The 18,648-nt window shown below is 43.4% G+C and overlaps 5 protein-coding genes across 5 annotated transcripts; 3 read left to right on the top strand and 2 right to left on the bottom strand.

The window, feature by feature from the left end:
• Window positions 1–1,901: 1,901 nt before the first annotated feature.
• BDB00DRAFT_756401 (Fusaric acid resistance protein-like-domain-containing protein) lies at window positions 1,902–6,492 on the top strand (the record flags this gene model as incomplete). The annotated part of the gene is made up of 12 exons (XM_053118906.1): window positions 1,902–2,345; window positions 2,393–2,729; window positions 2,849–3,118; window positions 3,192–3,366; window positions 3,466–4,000; window positions 4,121–4,195; window positions 4,235–4,677; window positions 4,731–5,016; window positions 5,096–5,429; window positions 5,501–5,528; window positions 5,596–6,295; window positions 6,355–6,492. The coding sequence occupies 12 exons, from the start codon at window positions 1,902–1,904 to the stop codon at window positions 6,490–6,492; spliced, it is 3,765 nt and encodes a 1,254-aa protein (XP_052983933.1).
• An 82-nt stretch (window positions 6,493–6,574) lies between these two features.
• Window positions 6,575–10,461, bottom strand: BDB00DRAFT_803535 (uncharacterized protein). The gene is made up of 11 exons (XM_053122028.1): window positions 10,059–10,461; window positions 9,519–9,962; window positions 9,337–9,421; window positions 9,179–9,225; window positions 9,096–9,103; window positions 8,654–8,990; window positions 8,474–8,573; window positions 8,239–8,394; window positions 7,329–8,174; window positions 7,152–7,260; window positions 6,575–7,064 (listed from the first exon to the last, which is right to left on the bottom strand). The coding sequence occupies exons 1-11, from the start codon at window positions 10,237–10,239 to the stop codon at window positions 6,846–6,848; spliced, it is 2,532 nt and encodes an 843-aa protein (XP_052983932.1). The 5' UTR covers window positions 10,240–10,461; the 3' UTR covers window positions 6,575–6,845.
• A 2,452-nt stretch (window positions 10,462–12,913) lies between these two features.
• Window positions 12,914–13,627, top strand: BDB00DRAFT_784591 (Ctr copper transporter; the record flags this gene model as incomplete). The annotated part of the gene is made up of 2 exons (XM_053120473.1): window positions 12,914–13,243; window positions 13,322–13,627. The coding sequence occupies 2 exons, from the start codon at window positions 12,914–12,916 to the stop codon at window positions 13,625–13,627; spliced, it is 636 nt and encodes a 211-aa protein (XP_052983931.1).
• Window positions 13,628–14,025: 398 nt separating this feature from the next.
• BDB00DRAFT_951264 (pyridoxal phosphate-dependent transferase) lies at window positions 14,026–15,975 on the top strand. The gene is made up of 6 exons (XM_053129585.1): window positions 14,026–14,204; window positions 14,276–14,313; window positions 14,396–14,527; window positions 14,618–14,734; window positions 14,831–15,622; window positions 15,693–15,975. Exons 1-6 carry the CDS (start codon window positions 14,150–14,152, stop codon window positions 15,828–15,830), a joined length of 1,272 nt encoding a protein of 423 aa, XP_052983930.1. The 5' UTR covers window positions 14,026–14,149; the 3' UTR covers window positions 15,831–15,975.
• Window positions 15,976–15,978: 3 nt separating this feature from the next.
• BDB00DRAFT_803527 (ferric reductase NAD binding domain-containing protein) lies at window positions 15,979–17,996 on the bottom strand. Its single transcript, XM_053122027.1, has 2 exons — window positions 16,339–17,996; window positions 15,979–16,260 (listed from the first exon to the last, which is right to left on the bottom strand). The coding sequence occupies exons 1-2, from the start codon at window positions 17,891–17,893 to the stop codon at window positions 16,157–16,159; spliced, it is 1,659 nt and encodes a 552-aa protein (XP_052983929.1). The 5' UTR covers window positions 17,894–17,996; the 3' UTR covers window positions 15,979–16,156.
• Between the last annotated feature and the right edge of the window lie 652 nt (window positions 17,997–18,648).

The following is an 18,648-nucleotide window of genomic DNA, read 5'->3' as shown; positions in this document are numbered from 1 at the left end:
TGTAATTTCTCTAATGAATATATCCCTTCCCCCTCTCTCTTTTCTTATCCTTTACAGTACTCAGCTTATATAAATATGCCCTAGACGAGCGTGACTGAACAAAGGTTTTGCTATCATATCCCCTCCTCTCTTTCTGTTTAATTGAAGAAATGAAGAGCATGAGTTTGTTGTGGTACCCATAACAAATGTGTGGTGATAGCAATTGCTTTAAAAAGCAAACAAAGCAAACGAATTTGATTTTATGATACATTTTTTTTTCGTTAATGAATGGTATTTTATCTGCAAAGGGAGGAAAAGCAGCGGGAGATGTGCAATGTGTTGATTATGTGTGAACTGTAAGAGTACTACTGTATATACGTGCATGTCACTTATGAGTTATGAACACTTTGACCGCGCACACTAAAAGCGGAGAAAATGGAGCTGGAGAGGACGATCAGCAGTTGGTCGATATTGGAGGGCCTTCTGCAAGCATCGTTCCATTACATCCAGTAACGCACGCGCCACCTCTTCTTTGCGCTGATTTGTCTTCGAATAATAAACAGATAAATATCGTATGGCCGCATCCTTGTTTGATTGCTCATGAAATGGAGTGACACCGTACAACATTTGATACAGAATAATACCTAAGGCCCAGATATCGGCCGGTGGACCGAACTAACAAAATTAAAGAAAACATTCATGAGTATGCTATAGGTCGACACGTGGCATTCAGGTGGTGGTGGAATATAGATTATTAAGGCATCTCATACAATTCTTTCTTGGCATCGTCTGCTGTATTTTCTTGCTGGGTCAACATCATGTCACTGTCTACAGTGCTCTCAATGCTTGCCGTAACATTGAGATTCGTAAGGGCTTCGGGAGCCATGTAGTCCGGTGTGCCGTACTGTACCATCGGTCATCGAAATTTAGTATTATGACAGTAGTGGGAAATATTTTCTACATCAGTCAGGTATCAAAGGAGCACGAAGAAAAAAATATTGATATTGCATTCCACGTTGTACTTGGCTCGTACTCTTTTGGATACTTTGTTATCTGTCAATAATTCTCGTTTTAGCACTTTTGAAGTTCTATTGCGTGAGCTGACTGTAGGCTTCGGAGGGCGGCAGTGTAATGCAGAAGTTCGCTTTTTAATATGATTTAGGGATCCGACCTTCTTGCCGTCGCATCGCGTTCCTGGAAATGCCTGATTAATGACCAAACGTTGGGCCATAGCTTACAGCACAATCAAGGGGGAGGGGCAATAAATGACTACTTAATGATTGACAACATATACTCCAATTTAGGGAAGTTTCGAAGAAATGAAAGAAAATGTGAATGGTCCCCTTGGAACTTGAAACTATTGAAAGAAGTAAGATGATAGTAACGATGTCTGATCCTGTACAACGTTTCATGAGATATTGAATGCCGCAGAGTGTGCAACGTCAAACGCGGCTTTGCGCATACATAACGCTCGTGATGATTTACGCAAACAAGTTGCCTCGTTTGGTTCACAACAAGGACCTCTCTCTCTCTTTTTTTGATTTCTTTTAATTCATACACAAAGGGGTGTTCCCCGAGGGGTTAATATACAAAAAGTTCCAAAAATATAGGTACCGGCTCATTGTCGAAACAACACAGAAAGCAGTATATAAAAGCAAGATCTCTCCTCTTTCTGCTTTTCACAATCTGCCTTCCATTTTTACACACCTAAACACTAACGTACTCAATCTACTTTTTTCATATTCATTGTCTCTGGACTTCATGCTTGTGCAATGTGGAACTTGACAGAACAACATCAAGCCGATTATACAGGAGCGACAATGTCAGGCTCAATGGCTTGCAAACACGGCCCACAATCGTCCTGTCCCCGCTGCCAACAGCAGCAGCAGCAACAACAACCCAAGATGTCGCGATCGAACTCCATGAACTTTGCACCTTCTGTGCCTGCGACATATGGCACAAGAAACTACCTAACACCAACCTCAGACAACGGCTTAGCAGCATCTTTACAGTCGTATCACACTGCTACGGGTGCTTCAGTTGGCAACAAGAACAGCACCCCCACTACTACCAATGGCCACAGTAACGGCTGGTGGATTCCCCAGCAGTCGTACCACCATCAGCAGCATCCACAACGCTATGGCCCGCATGATAGTAGCGTGCAGCTATCCAAGTCTCCCACATCCTTTTTGGGAACGTTCAGTGACGATTATAATTATTTCGAGGTTGTCCTGGACGATGGAACGCGTCAAAAACGATCTGTGTCACTGTCAACAGTTCCACTTTATTTTGATGGCTCCCATGGCAACGGCAATGGTAAAGCTAGGGCTAATTATAATTCTCACTATACCGGCGAAAGGCAAGTGGTACTTTGATATAGTATAAAAGCAAGCAGAAAGCATTGCTTGGGTAGAGCGTAATTGCCATCGCAGTATCATTTATTAACGACATTTTTTGTTTCGCCTGCAGCCCGACCGAAACCACCGCTTTGCTGCCGAAGAACAGTGCGCCAACAGCACCACAGGATCATTATGAGGACACTTCGTCGGATTCCGATGCAGAGGACCAAAGAGAGCAGCCCGTGAACGAGGCACCTTCATCCAAACCACGCGCGCTATGGGCCCGTATTGCGTCCTGGCATAATTTGAGTCACAAGCAAAAGATGGTACTCAAGTGCAGTTTTGCATATGCCCTGGGAGCCTTATTTACGTTTGTTCCGGTTTTAAATCGATGGATTGGTGGAACCAGTGGTAAGTTGCTTTCCTATGGTATAGAAAATGTGATATAGAAGGGTGATAAAACACACCGATTCCTAAAAACAATGATGGCTTGTCGTAATAATAATGATGCAATGCTTTTGTTTATGCAGTATCGAGTCATGTTGTTTGTACAGTTACTGTTTTCTTCAATCCGGCAAAGACGCTAGGAGGCATGGTCGAGGCTGCTGGATTTGGATTACTATATGCTGTGTTGGCGCTATCACTGTGTCTGTTGAGTCTGGCTACGAGCGATTATTTGATGATTGACCATCATTTATATATGGAATCATGCGTTGTTACGTTGGGTGTTTTCTTGGCAGGAAGCACGTTTGTGATATCCTTCTTCAAAGCGCATCTGAACAAACCGAGTATACGAACAGGTATGAGGTTTGGGCTGTCATAAATTATGCGATGGCGTTGTGATGTGATGACTAAAGATATGAACTCCCATAGCATCATCTTTGGCGTTTATTATCATCTTTTGTGTCCTTGTTCGAGAAACCTCGTCCAATCCACAGTTCAATACAACCAAAATCGAGCAGACATTCTTTATTGTAATCATAGGCACAGCTATTTCAGTAGCTGTATGCGTACTAATATGGCCGGTACGCTCAATCAAAAAGCTAAAGTAAGGATACTACCGGCGATCTATTAACAAGATGAATACATAAGGACCTGTACTCAATAATAACCTTGGCATGTCACTTTTCTTATCTAAAACAAAAAGGACTGATATCGATGCAACGCTCATGTCCATCCGTATTTTGTTGAAACTATTGACAAAAACCTTTATCATGGACGCTGATTTGCCAGAATTTACAGCTAACAAACAACTTGAAGATGCAATCAAGTCCCACCGCAGCAGTTTCGTTGCTCTGCAAAACTCACTCAAGGAAGCCAAGCTCGAATTTTACAGTATGGAAATGTGGTGTCATGCAGATGGATATGACAAGACGGTCACCAGTCTTCAGCGCTTGGCCCAGCACATAAGCGGATTGCGCAGCAGTTGTGGCCTTCAATTTGAAGCGATGCAGGAGATCAAAACCGAGCAACAGACTGTTTCCAAGTCAGGGCCCGGGGAGTCACGACAGCAACAACAACAACAACAACCGCAGCAACGGCAACAAACGCAGCAGCAGCGACCAGCAAAGCAACAACGACGCGAAACGATTAATGTCAAGGCGGATAATCAAAGGCGGAAGATGGAACACGAGCTGCGCCGGGAACATAGTATTGAGCAAAACTTGTTTTACATGGAAGGGGTTGATCCAGCTGTGCAAAGTCCCACATCTCCCGCGCCGATGGAACGACAAGTCTCGGCTACTAGCATCCTTCAACATCATCCGCACGACTTGGGTACGGTACCCGAATCGCCACTCGAGACGCAATCATTCGGGGAAGAAGTGACTGGGGAAGATGGCGAATCGGAAGGTGCACTGGTACAGTTTATCCGCACCGTCAGGGCGCCCATGAAATCTTTGGCTTATACGTGCAAGCAAACCATAATCCATTTGCAAGCTCGGTTCACTGGGAATGTTACGAGTCGAACGCCGTCTTTTGAAATGATGAAGCAAAACTTGAACACTGCTTTAGAAGTCTTTGATGAATCTCAGGAACGCGCTCTCATGCACCTGTATCGTCGCAAAAAGCGAAACCACGACGGCAACAAGAGACAGCGCCAAGAGTCGTGGCAGAACATGGATCCAAGCCAGCTACACTCGTATCTCATGAAACAGTTTCCCGCCGAAGATGTCTTTTTGGTGTACTTTTTTGTGTTTTGCATGGTTGAATTCGCCAAAGAGCTCGTAGTCCTCACAGAGTATGTGCAAAGTATCTATGGACACGACTATGAAATGCCCACCAATTTCTGGCAGCGACTAAAGAGCGTCTTTAAGCTCATGTTTAGTAAGGATCGATTCTCTCTCCTTTTGTATCATATGTGGTCAAGGCTGGTCTAATCGGTTGAACAATGTTCACTCTTCTATTAGCAAGAGCGCGGAGACCGGGCGATGATCTTCCATCGAATGAAAAAACGACTGAAGAAGTTTTCGTGCCGAACAATAACAACACCCATAATACCCTGCAAACACCCTCGCCGACAACTCGAATCCGAAAATTTTTCCTGAAGCTTTGGGGATTCTTCTCATGGTTCCGATCGCATACAGTAAAATATGCTATCAAAGCTAGTGTTGTCTCTGTCGCCATTGGAATGCTTGCCTTCATACCCTCTACCCAGTTTTACTTTCGCGAATTCCGTATGGAGTGGACTTTGATCTCAGTATGTGTGCCTATATAGTATTATACAGCGTTCGTATTTCGACACCAAGGATGCTTATTTTTAATTATTTCTGATGTAGATTATGACCGTAAGCTCGCCTACCGTAGGTGGTACAAACGTGGTTGCTGTTCTCCGTGTTTTGGCCACGATATTTGGATGTATTGTCGCCGCTGCTGTTTATACAATTGTTCCTGCACATCCGCTTATTTTGCTATTGATAACTTGGGCATTCTCAGTTCCATGCTTCCATATTATATTGAACCACAAATACGGCCGGTTCGGACAGTTTGCTTTGCTTGCTTACAATCTTATAGTGTTGTATAGCTACAACCATCGGGAAGATTATCCAATGAGCTATGTTTATGAGCTTGCATGGAAGCGATGCGTCTCTGTTTCGCTGGGTGTTATTATTGGTAAGTGATACAACATCAGCCTTTACCTTGCTGCTCAAAAAACACATTATGTTAATAATCACGGTATATAGGTCTCATTGTCACTGCTTACATCTGGCCGTAAGTATATCTCTTTTGAGACTGATTTTCTGAATCCATCTTTTAACTCGTCTTTAAAATTATAAAGGTATGAAGCAAGAAAGGAGTTGCGAAAGGGACTATCCGATCTTCTTCTACATCTCTCCTGGCTGTACAAGCAACTCGTATCCGTTTACTCGGAAACGTCCTCTGCTACGAATCAAGACGCATACTCACTGTTGATTGAAGAAATGTTCTACGATACCCATAATCGACCTGACTATACCCCTACACCCGAGCAAATGAAAGCCCTTGCAGCGCGCAATAAAATCCGGGCAGCACAATTCCAAAAGATCGAGCTAGCGTTGCAAGTCAATTTGGTCACCTTACGAGAACTTCTTACACATGCACCAAACGAGCCTCGACTTAAAGGTCCCTTCCCTGTACAGATATACGAATCGATGTTAACGTCCTGTCAAAACATTCTGGACAAATTCTTGTCGATGCGGATTGTTATTCTTAAGGATGTGTGGGCGATCCAGGTGCGTCGATCATTAATGCTTCCAGCAAGCAAAGAATGGATGGACATGGCAGGCAATATTCTGCTGTATTTCTATCTCCTCGCATCCGCCTTGCAGCTCAAGACACCTCTACCCCCTTATCTGCCACCAGCTGAAATGTCGCGCGAAGTTCTCATGACGAAGCTCGAGCAAGTGTTGCCCTCGACAAACGCATCTTCCGACGATAGTTACATGGTGTATTATGCCTACGTAGCCATGATGGAGAATATCATTCAGGATCTTGATAAGGTAAATAATCACGCAAAGAAGATTGGGACTCTCTAGATTAAACTTTATTGCATATATAGCTTGGTAGTCACATGAAAGGATTATATGGCACTTTGGTATCGGACGATCACTGGGCCCGGTGCTTTGGATTACTGGACGCTTCAGAAGTAGTAGTAAACAGCGGGTTTGATCCTCATCAAAAGCCGTCATCATCATAAATATCTGTAACTTAATTAGCATACATATCCCACACATTAGCATTGGTATCAACAAATATACTGTAGTGTCATATTGCATCATTAACACTACTCTTTTAAATTCATAAAATTTGGTAGAGACTGGGAGGGAAAAGTGGGGAATTATAGTGTCAATGCAGAGCACAGGTGGGAAGCTTTATTTTCGTATCAATAAAGCATCTATTTCACTTATCTACATGCATTACAAATAGTATCGGAAAAGGTAACATTAATTTAAAAAGACAACTATGAAAGTTCAGAGTGTAATAACCAAATTATTATCAAAATATAAACAGCTTAACGGATATGTGTATAGAGTAGAGCGGCAGGGTGCTTTATGTTGATGTAGTAGTGGGAGTAGGCGGAGGGCTCTCAACTTTTGGATGATCGGAATGACTATTGCCATTGCCCAAATCAGGAGAGTCAGGTGGCGACATTTTCGACGCGAGGGATAATCGTTTGCGGCCATTGGTGCTAATTCCTTTCTCAGGTCTTGGTGTCTCAGATGCTAGAATACCAAGATCATTGGCGTGTGTGATTGCAAGATTTAAACGCTAGAAGAAGAAAAATCAAATGAGATAATGTCAGCAATATAAACGTGCCATGTAGCAGCAACTATCAAGTAGTGACGAGAAACCTACAATGGCCAATCGATATTCCAAAGGATATCCAGAGAAACTGAGTGCTGCCTCCCAAAGCGAGCGTGCCCGACCATGTTCCTCCATACACCAGCATGTAACACCAGATTCCCTGTTGCAAAAGAGTGTTGGTTAGTATATCCAAAAGAGAACATTGTGGTTCATACTTTATCTACATACCAGTAAGCAAACGGAACAATCCACTTGGTATGCAAGATTCGTTTACGATTATCCAAAATCCAGTTTAAATGTGGGATTGCCTCACGACCTCGTGACAGTGCATTTAATATCGATGACTTGATAAGAAGCAACGTGGCTCGTTGATCGTAATAGTCTGGTGGCGCAATATTGGGAGCAATCTCTACCGTTCGAATTTCATACTCTCGCTTCTCTCGGTCATAAATTCTATTGAGCGTTTCATCGACCTTGTCCAAGCATACTTCCAATGCCTCATCACTCATATTTGCTAGCGAGTTCCAAAGAAGCAGGATTTCAAGCGCAGGCAATACGAAATCCAGATCTTGATATCCACTTCGTTCGAAAAAGTTGACGCGGCTGATGATAAACTGCTCGAGTTGAGATCCGTTGCCACTGACAAGTTTGGGAGCTTCAGCAAACGCCAGAATAGCTTCGCTCCGGTTACCCATCATTTCCATGCATACGCCGTAAAAGTATTTGATAAAGGCTGGTTTGGTATGTGTTGGAATGAGTGCTTCAAGTTGTTGAGCTGCATCTTCCCACTGGAGTTCCATTGCCGAGTTGAATGCAATCTCGTAACTGGCTAAAAGGCCCATCGATACCTCTGCCCACTCTCCCTTGCTGACATCGCTGGTGTAATCGAATGATTGTGTCGATAAGGAGATACTGCGTGTGAGTCGCGAGACGCGACCGGCAAAATACAAAAAGAAAGCAGAACTTGGATGCGTTTTCTGCGCATCCAATAGACAATCTACAGCCGGCTGCATCAATTCACGATTTAGGATAAGCGGTGCATGGGATGTCAAAATAACATAGTACGAAAGTAACCTAAGACGTTACAAGTATGCATGAGAGCTCAGGCAAACAGCTATATAGCGTCTTTGCAACTTACATCATTGATGCAAGCGGAGCACGGATACGCCTGCCTTCAAGGCACAATTTCAAAAGAGCAAATCCAAGATGCTTGTCCGCATTCCATCCAAAGGCTGAGACAATTTTGAGGATCTTGGGCGGCAATGATGACAATAGTAAATGCACAGATCCAATGCTAAAGAACGACAAGGGGTAAATAAGTCACTTTGTAAGCACTTCTTCCCCCTAAAGCACAACATCCCTATGTCACATACCCAAATTGAATTGCAGAGACAGTGTTCTCGTCAATGTATTTATGGAAATCTTGGCCCATACGCTTATACTCTTGCCAGACCAAGCTATAGCTGCTATAGGCTGCGAACGGATGCTAGTTAATACAATATGTCTCTCTGGAAAACAGAGCCTGATATGCAATCCAAATTAACTTTTCTTACCTCTACGCAGATTCAATCCCATTTTCAAGTAACCAAGCACTGTTTCTTGCGACATGTGGACCATACTCATGAGCAAGCCACACTCGGCCTTGATGATATGTGCACGTAAGGCACCATTCGGCATGAACGTGGGTCGCTGTTTAAGCTGGTCCTGGCTGAGCGGTCGTGTGTTCGTAGGCAGTCCAGTTGTGTTGCTACCCATCAAGTTTGTAAACATGTGCGATACGGTATCTTTCAGCGGCTTCTTGGCTTGTGCTGCCTCGATCTGTGCTTGAGCAAACTGGTATGTCTCGGTTAAGCTGGCAATGGCTACCTCGGCATCTCTCGGATTTGCAGACTATATGAATATCAACGTCACACAACGAAATCGGGATGGAACGACCGGCATTTATTTCTATTGTGAGTGTGTGAAAAAAAAACTGCCAAAAGTGTCGAAGCTTACAGTGATAGCTATTTATAAACAAACAAGAAAACGTTAGTTGACAAAAATTTCATTTTGAAAAATGACAGTTCATGTGGATCTACCTTTCAAAAATGCCATAGAGCCTAGACCAAGTGAATGCAAGACGTCTCTAATTATATCATACAACACAGTTGTTATCGTACCACATCATTAGCTTTGTTCTAAATATGGGCTCGACAGAAGAACAAGTAATTGGACTGAGAAAGGCTTTTCCACTCACTCATGGGCGTGGGATTCAAAGATACCCTTGGCATGCGAGAATTTGTTGTTGAAAAGGGCAGAGATTCCTTGTGCCATCGTTTCATCTTGTAGATATCCACAACACCAGAGGTAGAAAGTACATCAGTCTGCTCGATCTTTTTTTCTTCGAACGCTAGTGAAGATATATAGTAATCATCCTACCTGCAGCTTCTTGCTCTCTTGGACTAAGTGTGTTTGCCTTGACTCGTTTCAGATCGATGTTGACGGGCGTGAATGTGTTGGACTGCGAGGCCTGCTCCTGTCTTTCATCCTCCTCGAGCTGCCGACGATAATTAGGATCAGCCATGGGAAGAACACCTGGCGTAGGTGGTGTCAAGTAGTCTGCCATGTTTGTGTTCTTTGGAGGAGGTGTTGGTCCTGGTGGTTCTATATCGCCTGCATTGTTACCATCGCCATCAACATGCTCTGCTTCTGTATTTGCCTTGCCCGTTTGGATCGGTGTAGGCCGATGTTTGCTAATTGTATTGACGGCGGTATCTTGCAGTGCCACGCTTGCGACAGCTGCCGCAACGGTTGCGGCTACAGCGCCTTGATCCTCTTGATTACAGGATCTTGTATTTTCCTCGGAACCACCCCTTTCGCTTTCTATAACGGAAAAAATATCAATGTGTCAATCAAAAAAATTCCCTTGCTCTTACTCCAAGCCTAAACAATAGCCTGAAGCGCGAAAGTACACGATACCTATGCTTGCTGGCTGTGGTTGCTGGTCGTCCTCCTGCTGTTGTTGCTCGGACGACGGTGGTGACAGAGAAGAAGACGACAGAGCAGACGGCGATTCCTCATTCTCAGCCGTTGTCAGATCAACGGCTTGTAACTTTTGTTCGGTGAATGCTTTGTCATTAGTTATTGTGTCGGCTGCCATTGTTGATTATCTCGGGAAATAAGTTGAAAGCAAAAGAAGGCTGAGTAGAAACTTACCTTGGTTCGAAACAGTGGAATAGAACGAACTTTTGAGGATGCCATTGGCCAGGCCCAGTGTCACGAGAACTTTGTTTTCGGAAATGCCATTTCCGTTCTTGGCGGTTCCGGTGCATTATCACTCACTCTCTCTCTCCTTTATATATTAATACAGCTGCTTGTGATTATAATTACTGTTCCATTGTCAAATTTTCGCACTATCAATAATAGTTACTACCTGTAATACTCTTCACTAAATATCAGATATCCTGCAGGTAGTACTGCTATATACTACTACAGCAAGCTCCTCAGTTATAGCACGTACTATTGGATATATGTCAGAAAAACAATGTGGCTGGGCCTTGATGTCAATTCTTTATCGTCACCCGCATGTTGTTCAAGTTATTTTGCTTCGTGTCAACCGTAAGCTCACAAACAGTAACGTGATAATTTCTTCATACAAAGGTAAAGTTAATAGTGATAGTTCTAAGAGCGCTACCGCTACCACTGCTATTATATAATGTGCTCACTTTTACAGTATCGTTCTGGGGTGGGAGGTAACATTGGCTGTGCTCCTACTATATGTGCCTGTGTGATATGACAGATGTCGTTTGTTTAGATCAATTCAATCCATTTTCCTTCTGTTTGAGAATGTACAATAAGGGCGTAAACGACACGTTGTTGTTGTTGTTATCGATCAAGCTTCACTGAGGCTCCCAGGTTTTTGGCGTTGGCAAGTAGCAAACTTACATAACACAGCAACAAATGGAACTTGAAGAAATCAAAGAAGTTAATAATGAAAGCTCTAATGAAAAGTCACCAAAGATGATTGACTTCAGAAGGATTTTTTCTACCAAAAAAAAAGGTGAATGACATCTTGGACCTTACGCAACTAATGCAGCATAACAATAGTTTGCATCAGATGCAACAAAACATAAGATAGTAAATCCAACATAGAACGCGTAATACATGATGCGCGACGATATTAAACCCGTTCAGCGTATAAGATATACGTTAATCATCGGTGGCGCTTATACTATAACCGTAACCAAAAAGAATATGCATCAGGCAATTCACCAGAAGCTAACTCTTTTTTACAACGAAAACCACAGCTACTTATTAGGACAGGCACAATTGGAATGTTTTAGTCGATCATCACTCAGCAGCTAAAACTTAATCTTTCAAGAACTAATGTATATGGAAGCACACAACGGCCAAGTACAAGTACAACTATTGTTGGTATTATCGTGGTCGCTGGAATTACCAGGTCAATCACGTACTGTATCAACAGAAAAATGCCGCCTAGTATTTAACGACACCTTGAATATTATCAGTTCTACCGAGCCCAAAGACAGTTTGCTACGTAATCACTTTCTAAATTGCCATTGAGTACGTATGTAGTATGTTTCAATACATGCCACTCCTACTATGCTTCTAATGCTGTACTGCACTCTTATTATATAAATGTAATGCTTCGTATTGAGAGAATATGCGCTCAGGCATATATTTCTTGCCTCTCCCCTTCCTTCTCTCTTTTCCTCGGCACCTTTCTAAAAGAAAGCATGAAGCCGCAGTGTACCGTGCATCTCGAGATCATTTGCAGCTGTCCACGTTCGAGAAATTTTTTGCTACTTTATGTTATCATGTTACGAAACGTACAGATAATGGTAATCAATGCCTACACAATAATTATTTCAAAACAAATCTTGGCAAAAAAGATATTTTAAATCCTTCATAACATTAAGGTACTCGGTATATACTTTAAGGAGTCGATAAAAACTAGGCTTAGCGAAATCAAGAGAAGACTGCTTGTGGATACTGGGTTTTCAAATGATCTGCATATACACTACCCTGCATACATTGCCGCATCGAAGAAAATTGGTTCATTTGCTCAAAACTTTCAACATCACTCGTGACAGAAAGATTTCCCATCGCTCACATATGGCTCAATATACAACATCATCACCCAAAGATAATAACAGGCCAGCTTCCAGTTTTCATGAAATGCTTTTAAGAAGAGAGATCTGCACCTAAAAGTAGTGTTTTCACTCTGACAGTATATATACTAACTTACTAAGATAAAGACGGCACCGCTAGTTGCTCCGTCTCTTCGCATTGGGAATGGTGTATGTTCTGGGATCTCACTTGCGGTGTCGTACTTTTATAATTGCAAGGTACCTAACATAACATATGATGACTGTGAGAAACATCTACAATATGCACCGGGCCAGAGATTACTGCTGGCAACACGTTATTTTTCTAGTCAGAGCGATATAACAATTTCGCAAATTCAAGTGGTCTGGGCTAAGCTGCCACATACTCATCGGATTGACCCTTGTATAGAGACGCGTCAATCGGAGCAAAAGCACTAGTACTTAGAGGGAGCAAGAAGAATTAACCACTTGGCGTCAGTTGACGGAACCTGGTTACCCGGTTACACCAAGGGAACCCGAAACAATGCGAGATTTTTGCTCCTCCAATCAAGCGGATCTGGATTTCAAAATTCACTTTGAGAAGTTTATATCTTTTATAAAAAGCCTAAAACCAACGCTAGGATCACCCCGACCCAACCTTCCTTTCTTCTCCACTATTGTATATTTGACCTTCACCACATATTACAAACAGCACACGCGTACACAATGGACATGAGTGGAGGTAGCAGCACAAGTGACTCGATGGACCACAGCTCGATGAGCATGGGCACTTTCCATTGGTCTTCTTCCGGTGATGCTATATGGCTCGACGCATGGTTGCCATCTGCCGAACCAGCGTATATCGGTGCCTGCTTTGGTCTGCTTTTCATTGCGATCCTCTCGCGCAGTATCTTTGCGATCGAAGCGTATTTTAATTCCTGGGCAAACATTCGGTACCAACGCCTGTATGGCATCAATACTTACAATGACAACGGATTTAATCCGACGCCACGGATAGCAGGCTTGTTTGCTAAAGCAGCAACAAAAGCACCCGAGGTAACTTGGACATTTACAGGATTCGTGCACTTGTATCTATTCTCAGAAAACTAACAACCGCCTTCGCTTGCATCTTAGAAAACAAGCGGCGATCTTCCTATTGATACACCTTCATCGTCTACATCCAATAATATTCCATACAACTACAACGCGTATCCCGAAGCTCATCGACTACCACGCGTAGCACCTTTCAACTGGCCAATCGATACAATTCGTAGCTTCCTCACGGCGCTGGCGTCTTTTGTAAGCTACTTGCTCATGATGGTTGTAATGACAGGTAATGGCGGATACCTCCTTGTCATTGTTGTCGGCGTTTTCATTGGTGAAATGATCTTTGGCAGATTCCGCTCCCTGGGCGGCCTTACTGGCGAGCACGATCACTAAGAAAAATCTCCAACTCATCCTCCCACCTCCCACCTTTCACCTCCCAGCTGTACATTTATACTCTTTTATTCCCTACGAACTTATTTGTCTGTATTATATAAAATAATCCTTTTTGACGTATATTCCTAAGCAGAATGCTACAGTGTATGTTACACAATTATGTAGAATTGCATTATGTGTGTTCTTCTCTTTGCTTGTTAAGCAGGACAGCTCTACACAGATGACTCACCATGATAACTGGCCAGCAATCAAATCATGCGTGCGAGGTTTTTGCATCCCTCGGCTACTAATTACCTACCACTATACGTAAATACGCGTCATATTGCAAGCAGTTCTCTTGTCCTTCCCTCTTGCTATACGTCCACTCTCCGAGCTTCGGGAGCAAAAAAAAAGGCAGATCTTGATTCCTATACGTTACGCTGAGATCTAAAACATAGCGAGAACCTATAAATCAAATGCTACGCTGATGTTCTTTTTCCCGTTTTATTTTTTTCTGCTTTCCATTCGTCTTTTCTCGTCACCATGGATTATCAAAAGTTCCTTAGCACTCGCAGCAAGGCTCGCAACCCATCAGCCAGTAAGCAACAAGTTTTGCCATATCAACAAACACAATTTATCAGTTATTGACAACATTTACCACTAATCTAGTTCGTGCCCTGATGCCATACATGAACAACAAGGAGATGGTACATGAATTTTTGCGCTGTTACATATACATACAGGCGATCATCTAATCTTCCAATTGACGGCTGTAAATTTTTGTGATAGCTCTCCTTGGGTGCTGGTCAACCCAACCCTGAAACGTTCCCCTATGCAAGCATGAGTGTCACACTCAAGTCCGGAGAGACGATCACTTTTGACAATGACTTGTTCAGACGTAGTTTGTCGTATGACCTCACTGTAAGCCTCTCTTCCTTGTATTTTATATAAAAGAAAGCAAAACTTTATACTCAATTTTCTCACGGGTAACCTCGCTCTTTTACACGATAGTCCGGTTTGCCTCAGTTGAATCAGTGGTTGCGTGAACTCCAAATCAAGGAACATGCTCCACCTTGCAAGGAATTTGACTTGGCTGTGGGTCCTGGCTCGCAGGATCTCTTGACCAAGGTTAGTTTGCCGTACGAAATATATTCGGAATCCCCTTTGACAGATCTTGAAGCTTTGGTCATTTAACATTGGTGGCATGATATTCTTAACAATTAGGCATTGGAAATGTTTGCTGAACCCGGAAGTGCTTTGCTTGTTGAGGAGCCTACTTATACTGGTGCTTTATCGTTCCTTGAGACTCAGCCTATCGATTTGGTTCCCGTTGCCACCGATGCCCAAGGTATAAGTCCCGAAGCCCTTGATCAGATCTTGTCCAACTGGCCAGAGTCAAACCCCAGCGGCAAGAAGGACCAGCCCCGTCCTCAGGTTCTTTACACTGTTCCTGTCGGCGGTAACCCTACTGGTGTCAGCTCTACGCTGGAACGCAAGAAGCGAACCTACGAAGTATGCAAGAAGCACGATATCATCATCATTGAAGACGACCCATACTACTATCTCCAATTCAACACCCAGCGCACTCCTTCGTATTTCTCCATGGATGTGGACGGCCGTGTTTTGCGTATGGACAGTATGAGCAAGATTTTGTCGTCCGGTATTCGTATTGGTTGGGTCTCCGGCCCCAAGGTCTTGATTGAGCGGATGAACATGCACACCATGGTAACGAACTTGCAACCCGCTGGTGTCCCTCAATTGATGGCTTATGGTTTGTTGGCCGAATGGGGTCACGATGGTTTCTTCAAGCACGTTGACAGTGTCGCCAAATTTTATCGTGAAAGACGCGATGCCTTTGTCAAGTGTTTGGACCGTAACCTGAAGGGATTAGCCGAATGGGTTGCGCCTGACTCTGGCATGTTTGTCTGGATTCGCCTGTTGGGTGGCATCACTGACTCGAACGAGCTGATATTGCAAAAGGCAGTCAAGAAGAATGTTTTGGCTGTTCCTGGTGTGGTAAGTCTTGTTGCCTTTTGCTTTCTTTCTGTTTTATTCGGTGACTAATTTTTATCGATGACTATAATAGGCCTTCATGCCCCTTCAAGACAAAACACCCTGTGTCCGTGTCTCATATAGCTGCATCGAGATGGATCAAATGGACGAAGCTGTGTGTCGTCTTGCTGCTGTCATTCGCGAGGAAGCTGAAGCCAACTCTGCTAACTAAAAAGAAATCTTCAATTATGCGTATTCCCCAACTTTTGAAAAGTGTCTTGATAACACTCAATCCATGTAACTTCAATTTTCTATTTAATATTTTTGTTTTAGACGTATCACTCGATGTAGTGTTCAATTGTTTTGTAAGTAATGAGAAATATATATATAATATTTTTGTAATATGTATACGGTAAACTACAGTGTTTCCAGTGGGGAAGTTGAAATACAGTTTCAAGGGAAACGAAACAAACAGATGAGGATGAAGATTAATACAGAACAAATTGGGGCAAATTACAAATGGAGAGAAAGAGGGCGGGGGGAATATACTTAAATTACTTAATACTCAAACGCTTCACAATGCAAATGTGGGCCAGAACCTATCGACGTTCGACCGGCTACTGCATTCTTGGCTTGGGCGTTGAACCCAGATGGTCCACAAACTATCGACAAAAATAGGAGTCGTCAGTTATTTGTTGTAGTAGCTTGGCTGACAAAAGTGATCTGTTTTGCTTTCTTACCAAAGACACCAGGGGATCGATCATGAAGACTTTTGAGTAATGCTTTAGTCTTGATACGGGTATTGAGATACATGGCTGGCTTTGCTGACTCGTCTGAAGTTGCCTGAAGCATAACATTGCCTTCATTCTGGTGCTGTTCCTCGTCATCCACCTTCTCATTAATGGCAGCATCGCCGTCCGAACTGGTGACATAGAGGTTGACCGTAAGCCGCGGGATGCGGCTTTCAGATCGTCGAGCATTTTCAAAAACGACCAAAAGCCGTTCCAGTTCCTGCCTGAACCACTCGAGCTCGCCAGCGTGTCGAACAGACCAGCAGAAATATATTTCCTGAGTGATGTAGTCGCGTGTCAAGGGCAGTTCAAATAACGTATATGCTAGATCGCGCAGTAATCGAATAGGAAATGTGACACCAGCACCGGCGCCAAGCAGCAGAATGGATTTATGGGATGAGAGCATTGTGGTAGGTTCAAGGTCGATAGAACCATTGCCGCAGGGTCCACTAATAAATGCAGTCCACTCCTGGCCATGTTGGGCTCGTTCATATAACTTCTTTGTAAAGTTGCCACGTACGCATGCATGTACTTCCACCATGTCGCAAGCGCTGTCTGCAGCCATACGGGTGTTTGTGATTGTAAATGGGTGCCATTGAAAATACGACAAGGCAGGCAAGTTGACGTAAATATATTGACCAGGACGATGGAGCAAGGGACTCGAAAGACGCAGCGAGATTCTTGTGCACCCATTCGGCAAGACATCAAAGCGAGCGCGTGCAACACGTGACTTAACGAACCAGCCGGTCAAAACATTCACTGCATAGCACACGAAGCCCGCAAAGAAGTAGCGCATGGCATACGGAGTGTGTTTCGCTACGGCACCCATGAATCCAAAAGCGAGAAGATGGGACACGAGGAACCCTTCGTAGAAAAAGCGTCGGACCGGACCAAGACTTCCGAGGAAAACAAGGCACAGACAACCGTAGCCGCCTAGACCATACTGGACCTTTTCAGTTTCCAATTTGGATTGCATAAATGCGGGAAACCGTGACCATGACTTGAGCATCGGAGCCATATGGATTGTTGCCAGTACAACAATAGCGGTTGCCAAAATTCGATGCAAGTAATTGAGTTTAACGGGTGAAATGCCTGTAACAAGCGCCATGGCAGAGTTTTTACCGGTCGACGCGAGCACAAACGGGACAAGTGCCAAAACCAAGAATCCGGCACGGTTCGAGTTGATGGAAAGGTTAACGTCGACAAGTAATAATGGCAGGGCGGTTGACAACAGCATGATAATTATGAGAATGAGGCCAATGGGTGGGAGCCACGGCCCACTGCGCCGTCCATTCAACGTGTAGCTAAATTTGTTTACTATGAAGCGCTCACATCGATTGTACGCTTTGACATATCCGCTGTTACGGGATGTATTCCAGGAGAAGACAAAGTGCCGGATCGCCAGCAAGACGGTTAGACCTGCCAAAACACCCGCTAATGCGCCAGCATAGGGTATATTAATGTTATACGGCGTGTCTTGGCTAGATCCGTGATCGTGGTCCATGAGAGTGTTTATAGTACGGGTACCGACAAAGGAGGAAGGGGAGAGAAATAATCAAAAGGGTAGAGTAGGGGGGAATAGAAAGAGAAAGACCTCTATATATAAGATAAAGAAAAAGTAAAGGAAGCTTTATTGCTGTGTTTCAAGGAAGTTTAAAGCTCGATGAAAATCGGAGTGACCGAGACTGCTGATCGCCGACCAATGAAACCGTCCTTTTGCAGCGAAAAATTCTCGCTTGACTCGGGCAACTTCGAGATACAACATATGTAACTATGATACACGGGAATTACTCTTGGGTTTGTAGATAGGCAATTGACCTTTCTAAATACTTTTTTGTTTTGACATTATAGGACCCAAGTTATGAGTCAATACAGGGTAGAAGTTCAAGCAACAGAGTCAAATTCCATGTGATTGCATCAATGGTTATGCAAAGAGGTCAAAACGTGTTATATATTCCTTTTTAACTGCCTTGAAGATTTCTAAAACCCTTTAGTAGGTCAAAAACAACAACTTTTGATTAGAAGCAAGGAGCAGTGTTGCTTATAGCTGTAAATAATGGCACTATCCAATGTTATTTGCTTGAAAATGGTGACCTACACAGTATCCGCGCAGTGTTATGTACGAGATCTTTGCTAGCTAGAATCATGGTGTCACTGCATACTTTTTTCTTGCTTCTTCTTGGCGAATATATAATGTTCATAATAAGTTACAAGTAGGGGTTTAGCTCATCATTTGTCTTAAACTCAAACTAATGGCAT

The sequence above is a fragment of the Zychaea mexicana genome, assembly GCF_025766255.1.
Source record: "Zychaea mexicana strain RSA 1403 chromosome Unknown BDB00scaffold_8, whole genome shotgun sequence".
Lineage (NCBI taxonomy): Eukaryota > Fungi > Mucoromycota > Mucoromycetes > Mucorales > Lichtheimiaceae > Zychaea > Zychaea mexicana.
This window is presented reverse-complemented; position numbering and strand designations above follow the sequence as displayed.